This window comes from Mauremys reevesii, linkage group 7 (assembly GCF_016161935.1).
Source record: "Mauremys reevesii isolate NIE-2019 linkage group 7, ASM1616193v1, whole genome shotgun sequence".
Lineage (NCBI taxonomy): Eukaryota > Metazoa > Chordata > Testudines > Geoemydidae > Mauremys > Mauremys reevesii.
The window spans coordinates 47780985-47801470 of NC_052629.1; the positions used below are offsets into that span (position 1 = coordinate 47780985).

The 20486-nt window shown below is 43.4% G+C and overlaps 1 protein-coding gene across 5 annotated transcripts in view; it reads left to right on the forward strand.

The window, feature by feature from the left end:
* Positions 1–20486, forward strand: part of RHOBTB1 (Rho related BTB domain containing 1) — a 76815-nt gene that overhangs the window by 43980 nt on the left and 12349 nt on the right. For 4 of the 5 annotated variants that reach the window (XM_039482650.1, XM_039482649.1, XM_039482651.1 and 1 more), the window contains 3 exons: positions 13021–13206; positions 14832–15805; positions 16239–16357. In XM_039482650.1, coding sequence (XP_039338584.1) covers positions 13021–13206; positions 14832–15805; positions 16239–16357 — 1279 coding nt within the window. The remainder of the gene's footprint in view (positions 1–13020; positions 13207–14831; positions 15806–16238; positions 16358–20486) is intronic. The other variant, XM_039482652.1, reaches the window with a different exon arrangement.

The window sequence follows — 20486 nt, forward strand, 5'->3', positions numbered from 1 at the left end:
AAGAGGAGCTAGGTGCCCTGAGTGTGTGCCAGTCTGAGACTCTAGGTACCTACTTGAGGTGGCTGGCTAGCCCTCACACTGCTGCAGGCACACTCTATTTTTATCGCACTAGCTGAATGAGGGCTAGCATGAGTATGTCTCCCTGAACTGGAAATTACACTCCCAGCTTGAACTGTAGATCTGCCCTAAGACTGAACAAGGCTTGCATGCTGAGAACAACTTGTAAGACTGTGTAACAGCACCATCTGGCGCTATAACAATATTTTATAGCTGGGAGACCTGTTTGATTGTAGAAGGAAAAACTTCTTTACATTCTAGAAAGAGCAAATTGTTCTCCAGAAAGAATACTGTGCTTGTGTCACTATGCACACTGATATAATAACCATGTAAATTAGTGGATTTTGTATTTTAAATATTCAGTAAGTATATTCTTTGTCCATAGCAACATCTTGTGTGTCCATGATTGTGGTTAGGGTCAGAAAGACAGGCTACGACATGCCCATTTTGCTCTTAAAAATTATTTTTCTCATTTCATAGCCAGTATTTGAAAAGCTCCTATCCAGAGCTCTAGTTGCCTCTGACACAATTAAAAGTACAGTAACTTTAAAAAATAAATCAGTAGCCCTCACCTAAAAACCAGAAAGTAACTAACACGATGAAATCAAACCTAAACAGCAACCTGTCTAATCCGCATATAGTTCTTAGCATGCTCCCCCCCCCCCCCAAAGTCTGGGGAAGTAGATGGGCCTTTCAGCATGCCCTGATCAACAAATTGGGATATTTCAGACTGAGGGATTGGAAAGAAAGAGAAAATGTTAATGTGTTCCCTCATGTAGCATGCCTTGCAGTCATCCAGTGAAGAGGTGACATGTATGTGGGTAATGGTAGCTGGATCTCAATCTGAAAGAAATGTTCATAATTTCCATCTATCAAATTTTTCAGATTTATGTTCCATTCTCTCCTGTCCAACAGCCTGAGCGGGGGAAAATAAGCTGTTTTGCCTCTTTTGGAGGTGCAAAATCCTTCCTTCAACCATAGTATGTCAGTTATTTTGCAATTATTAGTGCCACACATAGCCAGTGTGGATAGTTTGGGTTAATATTTAATATGGTTGAGTCATTCCAAACCATAAGGCAGATGAGGATTTCAGATCCATATTTAATATAGTTTTGGTTTTTATTAATAATTTATCTCTAACTTTTGATACATCCACAGCACCAGAAAATAAGGATTTCATCTTTGAGTCAGTGACATCACTTAACTTTGTATCCTGTGGTCTTTGCCACTGAATCTCAGTATATGTAATCTGTATATTATTTACCCAGCTAAATTTTATGATGCACTTTGAAGAATGCTCCATAATAGAAGTTCTAAACTAGCCTCTAATGCTAGAGCCAATAGAAAAGCTTCTATCGATTATTCTTAAAGTGGAAAGATTTTTCCCCTTATTTTTCTTAAATAAAATTTCACCTACAATGTTTAAAATCCACACACTGTGGCATCAATAGAAAATAGAATAAAACTTGATTGTAAATAAAAGTGGAACTGACTACTCCTTTTTCTTTGTCCAAGCTGAGAGTGATGCCAAAGTAAACAAATCACATAAAATCTAACTTCTCTTTGGAAATGTTTTTTTTTCATTTTAATTGTCTTGGGTGGTTTTAATAACTTTGGTAAGGATTTTAATGTTTGGGGCTGTTAATGCATGCTTTCAACCAGTTTCCCTTTTAATTAACAAAAATTAAGCTGATTGTTGTACTTCAGTGGATAAATAAAGGAGTAAATTTGTGTAGTCCCTATGTTACAAGAAAAGTTACCCAGTTAAAATAAGTGCCCAAACAATGTTCTGCTTGTGTTGACAATTCTTCTTCCCTGCATTTTACCCCCACATATCTATTTTGGTGATCGAAATCCTCCCAGCCTTACTCACTGACTTCAATGAAGCTGCTTTTATTTGAGTATGGTAAGCAAGATTTCTTCTTCGAGTGCTGTCCCTGTGGGTGCTCCACTCTAGGTGATGGTGCGTCCTGGCGCTGTCGATCGGAGATTTTTGGTAGCAGTGCCTGGTTGGGGCGCACGCACCCAGATGGTATCTCCCGTCTAGTTGGAATCTTCCTGAGTGCGTGCGCCCCACACCCTCCTCAGTTCCTTCTCAACCGTCCTCGGCTGAAGACGGGACTTGGAGCAGTGCTGCCTTCTCTTCCCTGGTATCTATAGGAAACAGTAACAAAGAACATAGAAATAATTATTAATTACTTCCCAGTTGTTTCCCTTCCTTTAGTATAGTTACATAGTTAGTTACTTAGTTTAAAAAAAAATCACTTCAGACTTGTCTCTCACTGAGACACTCTCCCCTGCCATTTCTAATTTACAATGCCAGGGGCTTCAGGATTCAAGAGGTGTGTTTTCTGGCAGGACTCCACACAATGTGAGTGCCCATCCAACCTTGGTATGAAGTGCCTCGCGGAAGCCTACATCCCCGCAAAGTGCCTCCACTGTATGAGCCTCGAGTCAAGGGCTCGGCACAACAGGGACCTGCGGCTTAAAATGCTTCTCATGGAAAAATCCCCGCAGCCACTTTCGGAGATGGGGAAAGTTAAACCCGCTCCCACATCCTCCCCAGCCAGATCGGAACCGGTGGGGAGCGTTGCTTCACCCTCCCTGGAGTGGAGGCAAGAAGCAGAGCAGTCTCATAGGAGAGACTTTAACAAGGGTAAGGGGTCTCCTGCGAGATCCCTACCCTCTGTGCTGACAGCGCCAAAGGTAGGCGCCTCAGCCCCGGATCACGCCTCAACAACAGCTCCCACAGACCGTAGAGGCGGAAATTCAACCTCCCGGACACAGAAGGATTCCGCGGCACCAAGCGTTTCAGGGCTAAAAATAGCCGCGAAGCCGGCTGCGCGCTCTGCCCCGGTGCCGACAAGGACGTCGGCACCGCAAGCCTCAGCGCTAAAAAAAGCCGCGGTTCCGACCACGTGCTCTGCCCCGGTGCCGGGATGAACGTCAGCACCGAGCCTGCCTTCTGCCCCTGCACCAGCAGCAGACCCCCTGCAGGGCACCTCCAACCAACGCACTGCACCGCTTACACTTTCACTTTTGCTTCTTAACATGACACAGCGCAGTCCCACCACCTGAACTGGCTACCTTCACTGAGAGCGAACCTGATCTACAACGGCAAGCAGAGTTCTCCGCACCTCCCTCTCCTCCCCCACTGGAGCCTTTTCCACCTCAGGCTAAGGTCCACAGCCACCAGCCTCAGTTTCCCTACTTCGCTCCCTATAAATGAGGCACTCTTGGAACCAGCTGACGCTCTCTGCAAACTCCAGCTTCTTTATTACCAACCTGCAGAAAAGCTGAACATAGATACTATGTTCCTGCTAAGGACGCTGACTTCCTATTTTCTCACAACTGAACTCTTTCATTATCGATGCAGTCGCACAAAGAACAAAACAGCCACAATATCAGTCCACCCCGCAAAACAAGGACCTTAAACGCCTTGACGTCTTGTGTCACAAGGTTTACACATCCTCCACTCTACAATTCTGGATTGCAAACTACCTTGCACTCCTTGCCAGGCATGACTTTGATAACTACAATAAACTTTTGAATTCGCCTCTTACATTCCAGAGGACAGGAGAGCGGGCTTTAAATCAATTCTGAGCGAGTGCCAATTGATTTCCAGAACAGCCCTACAAGCCTCTTTAGACACGGCAGACACAGCAGCCCGTACAGCTGCACCGGCTGTGGTTATGCGCAGATCTTCATGGCTTTCTGCATCTGGCATCCCTAAAGACCTGCAGAACAAAGTGGAGGACCTCCCCTTTTGATAAATATAAACTGTTTTCTTAAAAAAAAAAAAAAAAAAAAAAAAAAAAACCTGATGAACTACTTCATACAATGAAAGATTCTAGAGCGACACTGTGCACCCTGGGCATTCACCCATCTCTTCCCAGGGGTCATCCCAGGGGTCAACGATACCAACCCTACCAAAGACCACATACACAACAATCTTATCGGCCTCAACCCAAACCTTTCCACGTAAATAGGAATCGCACTAGACCCCCTAAGCGCAGACAAAATCAAGCTCAAGCAACCACTTCCCATCCATCTGGGAATAAACAACAATTTTAAAAGGTTGGTCCAGGGTCTGTGCGACCACTCCTTGATTCCACAGCCTATTTGCCCATTTCGCCACCGCCTCCAGAGTTTCCAACATGCCTGTCAGCAAATTACACAGGACCGCTGAGTCCTCGAGATAGTTCAGTCCGATTACTCTAGCCCATTCATATCCTCCTCCCCTTCCCCGTCCCTCTTCAGGGATCCCTCTCATGAGCACCTGCTTCGCGCAGAAGTGGCTCACCTTCTACAGCTAGGCGCAGTGGAGCCTGTGCCGATGCAACATCCAGGGAAAGATTTCTACTCCTATTACTTCCTGACCCAGAAAAAGACTGGGTTGCTGGAGGCCTATACTAGCCTTACGCCAACTGAACAAATTCGCGAGGATACAAAAATTCAAAATGGTCACACTGGGCACATTAATTCCTGCACTGGGTCAAGGGGACTGGTTTACAGCCCTCGACCCACAGTACATCTATTTTCATATATCAATTCATCCAGCTCACAGACGCTTTCTAAACTTCACAATCGGTCACGACCATTTCCAATACAGAGTTCTTCCTTTCGGCCTCTCCACAGCGCCAGGAGTCTTTTCCTAAACTCTATCTGTGCTCGTGGCTCACCTCCACAAACACGGGGTCACGCTGTTCCCCTACCTGGACGATTGCCTCATCAAGGGCAACTCCTATGGCGAGACACTCCAAGCTGCTCTTTCACTATCGCCCTCTTTCACAGCCTATGCCTCCAAATAAATGCCCTAAAATCCACCCTGACACCTACGCAACAGATTGAGTTCATCAGAGCTCATCTCAGCTCAATCCAGAGCAGAGCCTTGCTCCCATTTCACAGATTCCTTGCTATCACGCAGCTCAAACGCACGCTCTCTATTCATCCAAGGACACAGGCAAGACTCTGCCTACAGTTCCTTGGTCATATGGCAGCCACCACCTTCATAGTCCAGTACACCAGGCTGCACATGAGATGTCTTCAGGGCTGGCTCAATTCCAATTTCAAACCCAACAGACACACCTTAGGGATGCTGTTAACTCCTCCTCCCAACGTTCTAGCTTCCCTACAGTGGTGGACAAGACCAGAGAACCTCTGCACTAAGGTTTCCTTCCAGAAAGGATCCCCAGCACTCATGCTCACCACGGACGCTTCCCTAATTGGTTGCGGAGCGCATTTAGGGGGACACAGGGCACAAGGCCAGTGGTCTGCATCAGAGACGCACCTACACAGAAATCTCTTATTGCTCAGAGCTGTGAGATGAGCGTGCCTTCATTTTCTTCCCCTCATAAAGAACAAATACCTGCGAGTCTTAACAGACAACATAGCATGTATGTACTACATCAACAGACAAGGGGGAGCATGCTCACATTCTCTTTGCATGGAAGCCATCCGCCTATGGAATTGGTGTATATAACGTCAAATACAGATCACCGCTTCCTACCTGCCAGACTGCCACAACACTGCTGCCGACGCACTCGGCAGGCACTTCTCGACGGAACACGAATGGGAACTGCACCCCACAGTACTTCAACAGCTCTTCTCCCTCTGGGGCATCCTGTCAGTAGACCTCTTTGCCACAACCCAGAACCAAAAATGTCCCCAGTTTTGCTCCAGAGTGGGACTCGGAACTGCATCCCCAGGAGACACATTCCTCATCCTGTGGAACAGCTGTCTCCTGTACGCCTTCCACCAATCCCTCTGCTACACAGGGTTCTTTGGAAGATTGTGGACCACAAGGACCGGGTCATACTTATTGCCCCGGCTTGGCTGAGACAGACGTGGTATCCCTACCTACTCTGCATGTCCTCCCGTCACCCACGGGCTCTCCCCAACAGGCCAGATCTCCTTTTCCAGAACAATAGACTGGCTCTTTACCCTGAGCTCCTCAAGCTCCACCTCACAGCGTGGTTCCTTAATGGTTCCAAACCCGTGAACTAGCCTGTTCTGAGCAAGTCCGATAAGTCTTCCTGCACAGTAGGAAAGACTCCACTCATAAAACCTACCTGCAGAAGTGGAAGCGTTTCGCCCTCTGGTGCTCACGTAATCACTTAGCGCCCAATACGGTGACCCTCCCTATCATTCTAGACTACCTCTTGGAACTAAAACAAGACGGACATTCGCTCAGCTCCACCAAAGTGCACCTGGTGGCACTTACCACCTTCCATGACCTCTTAGCAGGTTATTCACTCTTTACCCACCCAACCATAAAACGATTTCTCACAGGCCTGCAAAACCTCTACCCTGAAATTCACCCAATAGATGCTTCATGGAATCTTAACCTCATTCTACACGCTCTCATGAAACCTCCATTCGAGCCCTTGGCTACCTCCTCTCATCTCCATATGTCCATGAAGGTGGCTTTCTTAGTTGCCATAACATCAGCAAGAAGAGTAGGTGAAATGAGTGCCCTGATGGCCCACTCTCCCTACACAATCTTCTCCAAAGACAAAGTCACTTTGAGACCACATCCTAAATTTCTTCCTAAAGTGGTATCTACCTTCCACCTCAACCAACCTATATACTTACCTACTTTCTATCCCCAACCTCACAAGAATCCACAAGAGGCAACCCTGCATACTCTTGATGTCAGGTGAGCAATTGCCTTTTATTTAGACAGGACTAAACCATTTCGCAAGTCTCCACGACTCTTTGTTTCCATTACCGAAAAAATCAAAGGGTATGGCTATCTCTAAACAACATCTGTTCAAGTGGATCTCTGACTGCATCAGATCCTGTTACTGTGCGAAGAATCTTCAACCGCCCGACGACATTAGAATTCATTCCACTAGAGCCATGTCGGCATCCATTGCCTTCTTACACAATGTTCCCATTCCTGATATCTGCAAAGCGGCTACATGGTCACCTGAACACACGTTTGCAAAACACTATGCTCTAACGCAAGACACCACGGCAGACACAATAGTAGGTCATACAGTACTATCTTCAGTACTCCCTGCCGTATCTCCAAAGTCCCACCAACCGTAGTGGGTACTGCTACACATTCACCTAGAGTGGAGCACCCACAGGGACAGCACTCGAAGAAGAAGAGAAAGTTACTCACCTTGCAGTAACTGAGGTTCTTCATGATGTGTGTCCCTGTGGGTGCTCCACTCCCCGCCCTCCTCCCCTCTACTTTGGAGTACTGAGATGACTCTCCACGGTAGAGAAGGAACTGAGGAGGGTGTGGGGCACACGCACTCAGGAAGATTCCAACTAGACGGGAGATACCATCTGGGTGCATGCGCCCCAACCAGGCACTGCTACCAAAAATCTCCAATCGACAGCGCCGGGACGCACCGTCACCTAGAGTGGAGCACCCACAGGGACACGCATCTCGAAGAACCTCAGTTACTGCAAGGTGAGTAACTTTCTCTTGTCTGTCTACTTGAGAGCCAGCACACCTGGATCCTATTCCCAGCTCTACCACCTGTGGCGTGAGCAACTCTCTTGTGCCTCTATTTCTGTTCCCGTCCTTTATCTATCTTGTCTATTTAGCTTTTAAGCTCTTTATAACAAGGACTGGTTCTTACTATGTGTTTGCACAGCACCAAGCACAAAAGGGACCCAGTCTTGATGACGCTAGCCCGTAAGGCAATGTAAAGAATAAATCTATAACATATGTATTTTCCTTCATGCTCTTTTTTTTTACTCCACTAGGAATACAACAGAAAATGTTAGATCCCGTAATTCTCAACAAACATAGTATCATACTGATATAGTTGAAGGAACCAACTTCCCCCACACCTCAACATTATGCTTGTACTACTTGGATGATTCATCCAGCTATATATTAAATTTTAATTGGTAACCTCTAGGGCTGTCAAGTGATTTTAAAAGATTAATTGCGCGATTAATAATCGCATACAATTTATTTAAATATTTTTGTTTTTTCTACATTTTTAAATATATTGATTTCAACTACAACACAGAATACTAGGTGTACAGTGCTCACTTTATATTATTTTATTACAATATTTGCACTATAAAAAAGAAACAAAAGAAATTGTATTTTTCAGTTCACCTAATAAGTACTGTAGTGCAATCTCTTTATCATGGAAGTTGAACTTACAAATGTAGAATTATGTACAAAAAATAACTACACTCAAAAACAAAACAGTGTAAAACTTTAGAGCCTACAAGTCCACTCAGTCCTACTTCTTGGTCAGTCAATCACTCAGACAAACAAGTTTGTTTACATTTGCAGGAGAGAATGCTGCCCGCTTCTTGTTTACAATTTCACCTGAAAGTGAGAACAGGCATTCGCATGGCACTGTTGTAGCCACATTGCAAGATATTTACATGTCAGATGCGCTAAAGATTCATATGTCCCTTCATGTTTCAACCACCATTCCAGGGGAAATGCATCCATGCTGATGACGGTTTCTGCTCACTCCAAAGCAGTGCAGACTGACACATGTTCATTTTCATCATCTGAGTCAGATGTCACCAGCAGAAGGTTGATTTTCTCTTTTGGTGGTTTGGATTCTGTAGTTTCCGCATCGGAGTGTTTTAAGACTTCTGGAAGCATGCTCCACACCTCATCCCTCTCAGATTTTGGAAGGCAATTGAGATTCTTAAACCCTGGGTCGAGTGCTGTAGCTATCTTTAGAAATCTCACATTGGTACCTTCTTTGTGTTTTGTCAAACCTGCAGTGAAAGTGTTCTTAAAATGAACAACGTGCTGGATCATCATCCAAGACTACTATAACATGAAAAATATGTCGGAATGTGAGCAAAAGAGAGTAGGAGACATACAGTTCTCCCCCAAGGAGTTCAGTCATACATTTAATTAATGCGTTATTTTTTTAACGAGAATCATCAGCATGGAAGCATGTCCTCTGGAATGGTGGCTGAAGCATGAAGCATATGAACGTTTAGCATAACTGGCACATAAATGCCTTGCAACACCGGCTACAAATATGCCATGTGAAGACTATTCTCGCTTTCAAGTGACATTGTAAATAAGAAGCAGGCAGCATTATCTCCCATAAATGTAAACAAATTTTTTTGGCTTAGCAATTGTCTGAACAAGAAGTAGGACTGAGTGGACTTGTAGGCTCTAAAGTTTTACATTGTTTTGTTTTTGAGTGCAGTTATGTAACAAAAAAAATCTACATTTGTAAATTGCACTTACACAATAAAGAGATTGCGCTACAGTACTTAGTATTTTTCAATTCACCTCATACATTTCTTTTATCATTTTTACAGTGCAAATATTTGGAATAAAAATAATATAAAATGAGCACTGTCAACTTTGGATACTGTGTTGTAATTGAAATCAATATATTTGAAAATGTAGAAAAACATGCAAAAATATTAATACATTTCAATTGGTATTCTATTGTTTAACAGTGAGATAAAAACTGTGATTAATCGCAATTAATATTTTTTAGTTAATCACGTGAGTTAACTGCGATTATTTGACAGCCCTAGTAACCTCTGATCATCAAGTCGAGACTGACTTTAAGTTCTGTCCTGTATAACTATAAAATGTGTTAGATGTTTAGTTACAGTTAGCGTGAATTCAGCTGTCAGATATTCACACAGTAAGATACTCACAGTTTTCTTTCTGGCAACACTAATGAAATTGAATTTAAACAGTAATAGCAGAGATTAAGCCAGGTACTTCATGAGTACACACTAACCACTTTTCCGCCTTCCTCTCACTTTGTCAAAGTTCCTCAGCCCCCATCACTTCACCTTACTATTTTTGTCAACTGCCAAACTGTGTGATGGTTTTGTGACCTGGACAAATGCCCACTAGGGTCTGGGTTGGCTCTGTCAAACTTATTGCACTTGAGACCATCTGAATTTGGAGCAAGCGCCCAAAAGCATATGAAACGTTAGTGTATATGCTACCTACCCCTCTTTGTTTAACTGATAACTTCTTTTAAAATGTAAAGTGCCTTTTCTTTAGATATTATGGATGTGCTGTAGTTTATATAAGGTATAAATTCAGAGCAAGAGCACTTCTCTTGTATTAAATGTAAGCTCTCAGCAGTACCTGCATTGCATGTGGCTATTTTTAGAAACTGTAAGTCTTGCTAGATATGTGTCCTCAATAAAATGTAGAAAGCAGCAGTACTGAACAGTTTCATTAATGATTTAAAAGGCCAATGTTGAGATTCACGTCTTGCTTTATCTATTCATTACACAAACTGCATACACAATAAATTTGTGCTAAATTAAAGTTTAATAGAAATGAGATGGGCAGCTTATTGCTGAGTTTAGCTGCTGACTATTCTGTTGATGACTCTTAAGGGATAACTCTTGTTTTTAAAAAAATAAGTCCCCTTTCTCTCAATTCTTCTTAAAGCTACTAGTCAGCACTTTCCTTTTCCTAAGAGGGGTATGCAATTTATATTACATTCATGATGCTCCAAGCATCTGTCAGCTGAGGGACCAAGAGCTGGGAGCCAGTTTCTAATAGCAGTCTCTCAAATAACGAACAATGATTTAGGCCCAATTCAGGAAAACCCTTAAGCACATGCTTAAAATTGTGCTTTACGTGTTTTCCTGAGTTGGTCTCCTATTTTTTGAGAGAAGAATGGTACATGAAATGAAACAGTTGTATAGAATTGTTTGCTACAAAAAATTATCTTGATCCTTACAACTGCATACGCACAGACCCATACAGACACACTGTGACAATCTCTCTCTTATGATAAAATATTTTTTCCTGATATCTACAAATAGTGATTTTTATCAGAATCTCATTTTAATTGTTTGTTTCCCTACACTGTTATTTTTTTTAACCTGTTTCATTATATTGTTTTTGGGGTGAGAGGTATTTTGTCCATATTAAAGAAATGGTCAGTGCTGGAAATTCTTCATCAGTTACAATTTTGAAGACTTTATTAAAGATCTTGGAGGTACTGTCTTGCCGTCACTCCACACAACCATAAATGTATTTCTTCATTACAGTTTCAGGAATGTGACCTGTGTGCTCATTTGGCTGTCCTGAAGCCTTTCACAGTTTTACTGAACTGCTAGGTGATGCTTTGGGGTTCAACCCAGACCAGTAAGCATAGGCGGTAGGTTATATTCTTTTGTGGTGCCCGAGGTCCAGCAAAATTCAGGGCTGGGGGCTCTGCTCCACCAATATTTGGAGCTGGGTCTTTCCCCTGCACCCCGCCGCGTCCCTGCCTGGAAGAAAGCAGCACGCGCCTCTCTCGTGCCTGCTTGTGCTGCCCGGGTAGCACATTCCTACGCGGAGCAGCTCCCAGCAGCAACTGCTGTCTGCTGCCCCAGGGTCCTAGTGCCCCCATCCGCTAATGGCAGGGCAGGCTGCCCTTACCCTTCCCTTCCACCCTAGCCCTGAGCCTCTCCAACGCCTCAAACCCCTCATTCCCAGACCTCATCCCCCCGCACCCTAATCCTCTGCCCCAGCCCTGAGCCCCCACTGCATCATGAACCCCTCATCCCCAGCCAGAGCCCTCATCCTCCCGCACCCTAATCCTCTGCCCCAGCCCTGATCCTCCTCCCACACCCCAAACCCCTCATCCTCAGCCCGACAGCCCTCACTCCTGCACCCCCTCCCACCCACAAACTCCATCCCAGAGCCTGCACCCCTCACCCACCGCCTGCCCCAGCCCGGAGCCTGCACCCAGCACCCAAACTCCATCCCACACCCTGCACCCTGCATCCCTCCTGCACTCTAATCCCCAGCCCAGGACCTGCACCCCAGACCTCCTCCCCCCACCCAACCCTCCTCCCAGAGCCTTAGGCAGGTTGGGGGCAGGTTCTGGGCACCACCAAAATTTCTACAGACTTGCCACCCATGCCAGTAAGGGGCTGTGCCCTGTACCCCTGATGTCTCTGTGCTGTGCAGCTTTGTTTCAGAGCTTGACACCAGCAGCATGCTCTCACAGCATGATTTAACAGATTAGAGTCTGTTGTATAAAGTGTTTTTCACCCAGTCGCTTTTCCAAGGTGGCTGGACCCTTCCTTCACAAAGCTCAAAGTGCTTGGTTCCTTTGTCTCTTTAGAAAAATGGCTTTTTCTTCTCTCTGCTTATATCTGTCAGAGTTTGCTGATCCTGCTTCAAGAGGCAGGAAGGCTTCCTTGGGATGCAGTCTCCATCGCCCAATCAAGATTGTTAAGTGGTCACATTTCCACACTTACTCTCCTGGTGGCTTTGTTTACCTTGCATGTAAATGTGCTTTTCTTTGTGTTTGGTCATACTTTGCATAATTTACATTGGAGACACATTCAAGCAGGTGGAGCAACATTCCTTTGTCTGGAACAGGCATGGCTTAGGCACTGGTTGCCAAATACATGTTAAGAACATATTTCCAGCACATATCTATGAAGTCCTTTGTGAGTTTACCATACATACATCATGCAAGAAAATTAAAGATCAGTGAGTTATTAGTTTTCTAGTGATATATTACATGTCAGCTTTTGGGTATATATCATGACCACAGTGTGCCAACTGGCATTGGGATGCTCTTAGGGTGACAATGACCTGATAATATGAAATTTTGGTGTCAGTGACCAGAAATGTGTTTGGAGGTGATGACAATCCCGCAGAGTCAAAATAGAGAATAGCAAACTCTAGCTACTGTAAACGTCTACAGAATAGACCAACACTCTGCTTGTACATAACTTACATTGAATCTGAAATGAAGAAGCTTTCTATGTCTGATATGTTGTGTTCACATGCTGTTGTGTTGGACTGTGTAGCTTTTATAAACCTTCTGATGAATAAGATGTATTCTAATATCAGGGACTTAGTGTGTTTTTGAAAGTGTGATTGAGCAGTGTCAGTGAGGATTAATGAAAATACATGAAGCTGCAATGGAGAGATTAATTTTGATTACAAATGTGTGTGTGTGTGTGTATATGTATATGTATATGTATATATATTGTTTTCTTCTCTTGATTTCATTTTAGGTCTGATGTAGTTGTTCTGTGTTTTTCAATTGCTAATCCTAATTCCTTGAATCATGTGAAAACAATGTGGTATCAAGAAATCAAGCACTTCTGTCCTCGCACACCTGTTATTTTGGTTGGCTGCCAACTGGATCTTCGTTACGCTGATCTTGAAGCTGTTAATCGAGCGAGACGGCCTTTAGCAAGGTAAAGTTTTTTTAAAAATTAACATTTTAAAAGGTTCTGGGTTTTAATCAAATATACTATTATTCTGAAAAGAAATTATATTATAACCCAGTATTGTCTGTTTGCCTTAGTTTCCCATCTTATAAAATGAGGATAAATAACACTGTTTCACATCCTGTCTGTTCCCTTGTCTGTTCATACTGTAAGCTCTTAATTAGTGAAATGCTGTTTGACAATGCATTTTCTACAGTGCCTAGTATAGTAGGGCCTGATATTGGTTAAACCATCTGGGCATTACAGTAATATTTAAATAGAGAGCAGCAGAGATCTTACATAAATCCCAGTGGCAAACGCATATACATCATGCCATAATGTATTATTCCTGCCAATTGCCACTTTAGCCAGACACACCATAACTTTGGTATTTGGGGGTTAGTTTGGTTTTTGAAAATGTAACCCTAGAGCATGGCACAGAGCAAAGTGGGGATATATTTTACATAGAAAAAAAGAACACATTAAAAGAAAGTCATTTATATTGCAAAGTCAAGCATGCAAAAGTTAGGAACATACATATCTACTATTGCCCTTACTACTTTAATTCTCTCCCTTTTGCGCATCCAATCTGTGTGTTGAATTATTTTCGGGACCTGTAGAAAAAATACTATATTATCATGTAACTTAAAGAGTGTCCCATAATGCATGGGGGTCTGAATTAAGGTTTCATGAGCAGCTGTAAATCCTGGCATTCCCTAACTTTCAAATGCTTGACTGTCCAATCTGAACAATATCCTCTTCATATCTGCAATATTATTTCCTAATATTTTGGTTTTTAAATGATTTTTTTTCTGAAAAAAGTATAACAGCTCTCCATCACCAGTCCATCATCAACAGGATTTGAACCCTGAACCTTTAGCACAGACTTTTACTGCTTGAATTATGGGACTAACTAACTACATTAGCTGGCAACAGGAGAAGGCTCTTATCCCAAGAGGGAAAGAGCCACTGGGTCATTCGAGTGGTCCAGTTCACTCCTGCTCCATGTGCCCCCACAGGAATGGGAGTAACCTGCTAGTATGCTGGGTCTGGGGAAAGGGGATGTGGCCAGGCCAAGCAGACCCAAGCCCAGCTTTCTTCTCTTTTTCCCTTTCCACCTTTCCTGTAGCTGCCCTGCCAGTTCTCAGGCAGTCAACGTATATGCTGATGCTGCTGGTTTTGGCAGTGTCATGGGCCTGGCTCTTCAGAATGTCCACATTCAGCTATTATTTTAGCAGGCTGCCAGCTTTTTAAATTCAGATAAATGTGAATGGTATTTGAAGGCTTGCTTCATATTGTGAAATAATGCCTACCTATATTTAAGTAATAGGGTTATATTACAAAGTATCTACCAAATATAAACTTTCTTACTAGACTATCTATTAGGTAATATTTTTGAAGTGTCTAGTACAATGGTTGCAGATTTTCAAGGGTCTTCATGAGCCATGCCAGTTACCATTTTTATTTTTATGAACTGAATAATATGGATAATACATGTTCTTATTTGTGCTCTTGATTTTCTGGAATGTGGTTAATGACAGCTCTGCTTTGTGTGTGAATTTTTGTTTTTTTGTTGTTGTTTTTGTTTTAATTGTATTTTATTTTAATCCTAGGCCTATAAAAAGGGGAGATATTTTACCTCCAGAAAGAGGCAGAGAGGTTGCCAAGGAGCTTGGAATACCATATTATGAAACTAGTGTGTTTGACCAGTTTGGAATTAAGGATGTTTTTGATAATGCAATCAGAGCTGCACTGATATCCAGGAGACACCTGCAGTTCTGGAAATCACATTTAAAGAAGGTCCAAAAACCTTTACTTCAGGCTCCATTCCTACCTCCAAAGGCACCTCCTCCAGTTATTAAAATCCCAGAGTGTCCTGTAACAAGTATGAATGAGGCTGGATATTTGTTAGACAATCCATTGTGTGCAGATGTTATGTTTGTTCTTCAGGAGCAGAATCACATTTTTGCTCACAAGATTTACCTAGCTACCTCCTCTTCAAAGTTTTATGACCTTTTTTTAATGGAATGTGAAGAATCTCCAGACTTCAGTGAAATACAGTGTAGTACAGATAAGACCAGTAGGGACTTCCTGTCTAGAACAAGTCATCTTGAAACAGATGATGACAGTGATGAAGCAAATTTAAAAACTTTTGATGCCAAACTTCCAACACCAGAAACAGATGGGACTTTAAAGATGCTAGAACTTGAAACTGAAGAAACTAGTTCTACAAGGAGAGCTTTGTCCTCCTTGGGTAAAGGGTTTGTTAGTATGCATAAGGAAATACAAATCAACCCTGTATCTAATAGGAAATGTCCTGTAACTGTGGTCAAGATGGATTCCTCTGTTCAGCCTGGGCCTTTTAAAACTGTTTTACAATTTCTGTATGCTGGGCAACTGGATGAAAGTGAAAAAGATCTGACAAGATTAGCACAGATTGCTGAAATCTTGGAAGTATTTGACTTGCGGATGATGGTGGAAAATATTATGAATAAAGAAGCCTTTATGAATCAAGAGATTACTAAAGCCTTTCATGTCAGGAAAGCTAACCGGATAAAAGAGTGTCTTTGCAAAGGTACATTTTCTGGTGAGTAAATAAACTTTCATAGAAAAGGCCACAATTCTCCTCTCACTTATGCCAGTGTTATGCCACCTGCTTCAATAGTTATTCCTTACTTAAGTCAGTGTGAGAAGGGCAATGGGCCCAAAGTTTACTATATAACTGAAGGCCAACATTTTCAACAATGGGAACCTAAAGTTAGGCTCCTAAAATCCACATTTAGGCTGTTAAATAAGGGGCCAGATTCTCAAAAGTGCTGAGGTCCCATTGTCTCCTATTGAGGTCAAGGCTTTCATAATTGCTCTTCACTTACCTCTATAAAATCAAAGACTCTGAAAAACATCAAGGAAGCAATTCCTTACTAACAGGTGTGTGCTTCTTACTATGTCTTGAACTAGTAATAGGTTCCACTTCAAGCACTGACAATTGTAGTTATGATTGTTTCTTGATCCCATGACAGATGTTACATTTAAGTTGGATGATGGAAGCATAAATGCCCACAAGCCACTGCTGATTTGTAGCTGTGAATGGATGTCTGCTATGTTTGGAGGATCATTTGTTGAAAGTTCAAACAGTGAGGTATTTGTCCACTTTGATAATTGTATTTCATGTATTTTTATGGGTCGCTATTTTAAGCATTGTGGTACTCTGTGAAACAATTATTTATTTAAGACTTAGCAGACAAACTCTTTTGTGTGTTTATGTGTAGACAGAAGTGTCCTTTATTTATTGGGACATTAAGTTAGAATACGTTGAACAATAGCTTTCCCTCAGCAGTACGTTACGTTGCCACCAGTGCTTGCTGTGTCAGCAACTTAAAAATTTAATTTTGAACTCAAAGTTGTTTTCAGGTAACTGGTTATAAGTCAAGAAGTCTCAAGACAGTTTTTTACATTCCTAACTTTAAAAAAATTAGTTTTATTAAAAGTACAGATCCATAAAACATTTTGAAGTTATTTTTCCATAGTATGATCTAATCACTTCTAGTATTTTTAAAGGGGGGGGCGGAATCCATTTAGGTTAACTTATAAGAGATGGAAACTATTTAACTATAAGCCTTTATTCCCCCCACCCCCCAGCAAAAGTTCTATCTAGATGCCCTGTTTTAAAAGGGTTTGCTCCATCTTTCCTTTAGCATCTCCCTTCAAAAAAAGTGTTTCATTGCCAATTCAGGCACAAATCTTGGGCCTACATAACTACTTTTCAGAAGCAATATTGCTCTCCAAACTGTGTGTTTATATGACAGCTCCCAAGTAGTCTATGTCCTAGAATGTGTTATGGGTTTCTTTAAAAGTGTTTCAAAAAGTTGGGTAAATATATATTTGCATAATCAGGGCCATCACAAAATAAATAATTCTGCTAGCCCTTTGAGAAAGTTCGTGAGGTTGAATTTAAAAAAAGGCAATATTCTTGTGACCAATTGCCTGGATGGGCCACACTGAGAGTGCCACAGTCAGGACAGACTGCAAGAAATAGGGCAGACAATTCCCAAAAACTGGAGGTTTCTTCTATAATGAGATTCACCAAACCGGTAACAAAAGAGCTTCTGCAATACCACCCTGGTTAACAAGAAGCCAAAGACAGGCCCCTTTAGGCATTCCAGCCCTTGGCTTCCGTCTAGACAGCCAAGTCTAATTTAGTGAGAGGTTACTGAAAACCTGATTCACCATATGTGAGGTTCACCAAACCCAAAGGACCAGGCACTTAACCCCAGGTTAATATGAATCTTAGATCCTACCCAATAATCACACTGATGCCAGTCCTTTAGTAACTAAAAACTAAAGGTTTAATAATATAGAAAAGAAGAGAGTTATTGAATGGTTAAAGGATCATATACATACCAGTGATTTTCAGTGTTCATAGCTGAGGATCATAGCAGTGATAGAATAAACTGCTGGCTTGTAAAAGTCGCTCTGGAATCATCCCAACAAGTCAGAATCCAAAGGCAGCTTAGATGTGAAGTCTGATATAAAGCCTTTCCATGTATTTTCCAGAGTATTCCAAATAACTATTTGGAAGATCGCAATCTCAAGGCATAAACTTTCCCTGTTCAAAGTTCAGCAGACTTGAGATGACAGGATCTGGCCTGAGGCTTCTCTTTTATAGCTCTCTAGCAGGCTGACAGAAATTGTCATAGCAGGTAGGGATGTAAATATTGTTTTAAAAGTTAACCATTTAAACTAAAAATTTATTTAGTGTAAACGGTTAACCGATTAAAGGGTCGGCATGGCTGGCCAGCCTGGGGATTAATGGTTAAGGCAGGTTAACCGGTAAGACTAATGCTTACCAATTTAACGTTTTACATTCCTAATAGCAGGGCCTTCCCTTGAGGAGGAATAGGCAATGCAGATCACCTTTGCTTTGAAGCTAATCTTCTATTTCCTATGCATACACAGGTAAACTAGTTCCACTCATTCACATAAGGCAATTAGCAGGTCCTCCATTATAACATAGATAGTTAAGCTGAAGACCATGTAGACCAGTGGTTTTCAAACCGTGGGTCATGACCCAGACCTGGGTCGCAGAATGGAAGGGATTGGGTCATGGCGGCTCTGGTCAGCACTGCTGACAGGGCCATTAAAAGTCCGATTAGCGGTGCTGCCTGGCTAAGGCAGGCTAGTCCCTACCTGTTACGACATCGCGCTGCGCCTCAGAAGTAGCCAGCAGTAGGTCCAGCTCCTAGGCAGGGGGCCGTGGGGCTCCATGCACTGCCTCTGCTCCGAACACTGGCTCCGCACTCCCATTGGCCAGTTTCCGGCCTGGAGAAGGGGGCGTGGTGCCTATGGGTGAGAGCCATACGGAGCCACTTGCACACCTCCACCTAGGAGCTGGACCTGCTGCTGGCCGCTTTCAGGGTGCAGCATGGTCCGCAGTGCCAGGACAGGTGGGAAGCCTGCCTTAGCACTCCCGCTGACCGGGAGCTGCCAGAGGTAAGCCTGTGCCCCAATCCCCTGCCTCAGCCTTGAGTCACCTCCAAACCTGGAGCCCCTTCCTGTACCCCAAACCCTTCATCCTTGGCCCCACCCCAGAGCCTGCACCCCCAGTCCAGAGCCCTGACCCCCTCCTACACCCCAGCCATCTGCCACAGCCCTGAGCCCCCAGAGCCCCTTCTGCACCCCAAACCTCTCATTCCCAGCCCCACCCAGCAGCCCTCACCTCAGCACCCCAAACCTCTGCCCCAGCCCTGAGCCCCTCCCACAAACCCCTCATCCCCACCTCCATTGAGTCAGGGGGCATCAACAATCTTCTTCAACTGGGGCGCCAGAAAAAAAGTTTGAAAACCACTGATGTAGATAATATTATTAGTTTTCCCGCAGTATCTCACATCTTTGATATTAAGGTTAAGTGAACCTAGGGTGACCAGACCTCCCGATTTTATCGGGACTGTCCCAATATTTACTTGTTTGTCCCGCAAATTGTCCCGATATTTTGCCCTCCAGCGCACAGGTGGAGGGGGCTCACGCCCCCCCCCTCCTCAACTCTACCCCGGCCCTGCCCCGACTCTGCCCCTCCCTCCCCCATTGGATCCCTCCCCAAATTCCCGCTCTGGCCCCGTCCCCAGCTCTGCCCCCTCACTGCCCTATTGGATCCCTCCCCAAATCCCTGCCCCAAATCTGCGCCCTGGCCCCACCCCTTCCCCAAGCACACTGCATTCCTCCTCCTCCCCTCTCCCTTCAGCTGTATGGCAGCGCTAGTGCTGGAAGGAGGGGGGAGAAGCAGGATGTGGCAGCCAGCTCAGGGAAGGTGGAGGTGCAGCAGAGGTGAGATGGTGTGGGGGAGCAGGGTGTGGAGCTGCCGGTGGGTGCTGAACCCCCACCAATTTTTCCTATGCTCTGGCAGCTCTTGTTTTGCTTTTGTTTTTGTTTTTTCCTCTGCCGCCTGCTCTTGGGTTTTGTTGGTCTGCCAGCACGTGCCCCCTCCCCCCCCATCCCTATATTTCATGTCTCTCATCTGGTCACCCTAAGTGAACCATTCACATACATAATGTAAGGCAATTAAGCCAGGAAAGGAAATTAGTATCTACAAGCTAATTTGTTTACCTTGTTAAACTTCTAACAGGATATTTGTAAACATAGACAAATACTCTTAGCATCTTTCACATTCAAGTAAATTGTCTTGATTACAATTGTAATGCCTCCTGTTAAGTTGTTATGGGTCATACACAGGTCAGCTGGTCTGTCAGTGTCACAAGTCTATATATGCAACCCAATGTGTTAAACAAATAGAATGGACCTGGCTTACAGTATATCGACAAAAACTAGGGACTTAATACTGATCCAGTCTCCTTGTTCTCTTGTGTAGGGCATGTATGAGATGCTGTGTAAACTGTCTCAACATAGTGGAGTAGGTCATGGCAAAGACCTCTTTTAGGCAGTCCAGTCACTTGGGAAGGGCTGTGTGTGCATTAAGCTGATTGTTTGGATCAGTCTTTGCAGAGTCCTTTTTTCAAATTTATTGATTTCCTGATTTTTGTCATGTTGTTGTCATCTTAATATTAATGGGACTTACATTAACATCCGGGGGAAAATATGCCCCTTAGTGTTGTTATAACTGAACTTTTTTGTATTTAATATTCTAGAAGACAGTGTTCTATTTAAATTGTTCTCATTACTTTTAATATAGCTGTAAGCACAGTTCCCTCCCCAGAGGCACACTCAGCAAGTTGGTCATTAAAAATACATACGTCGATTGTAGTAAGCAATACATA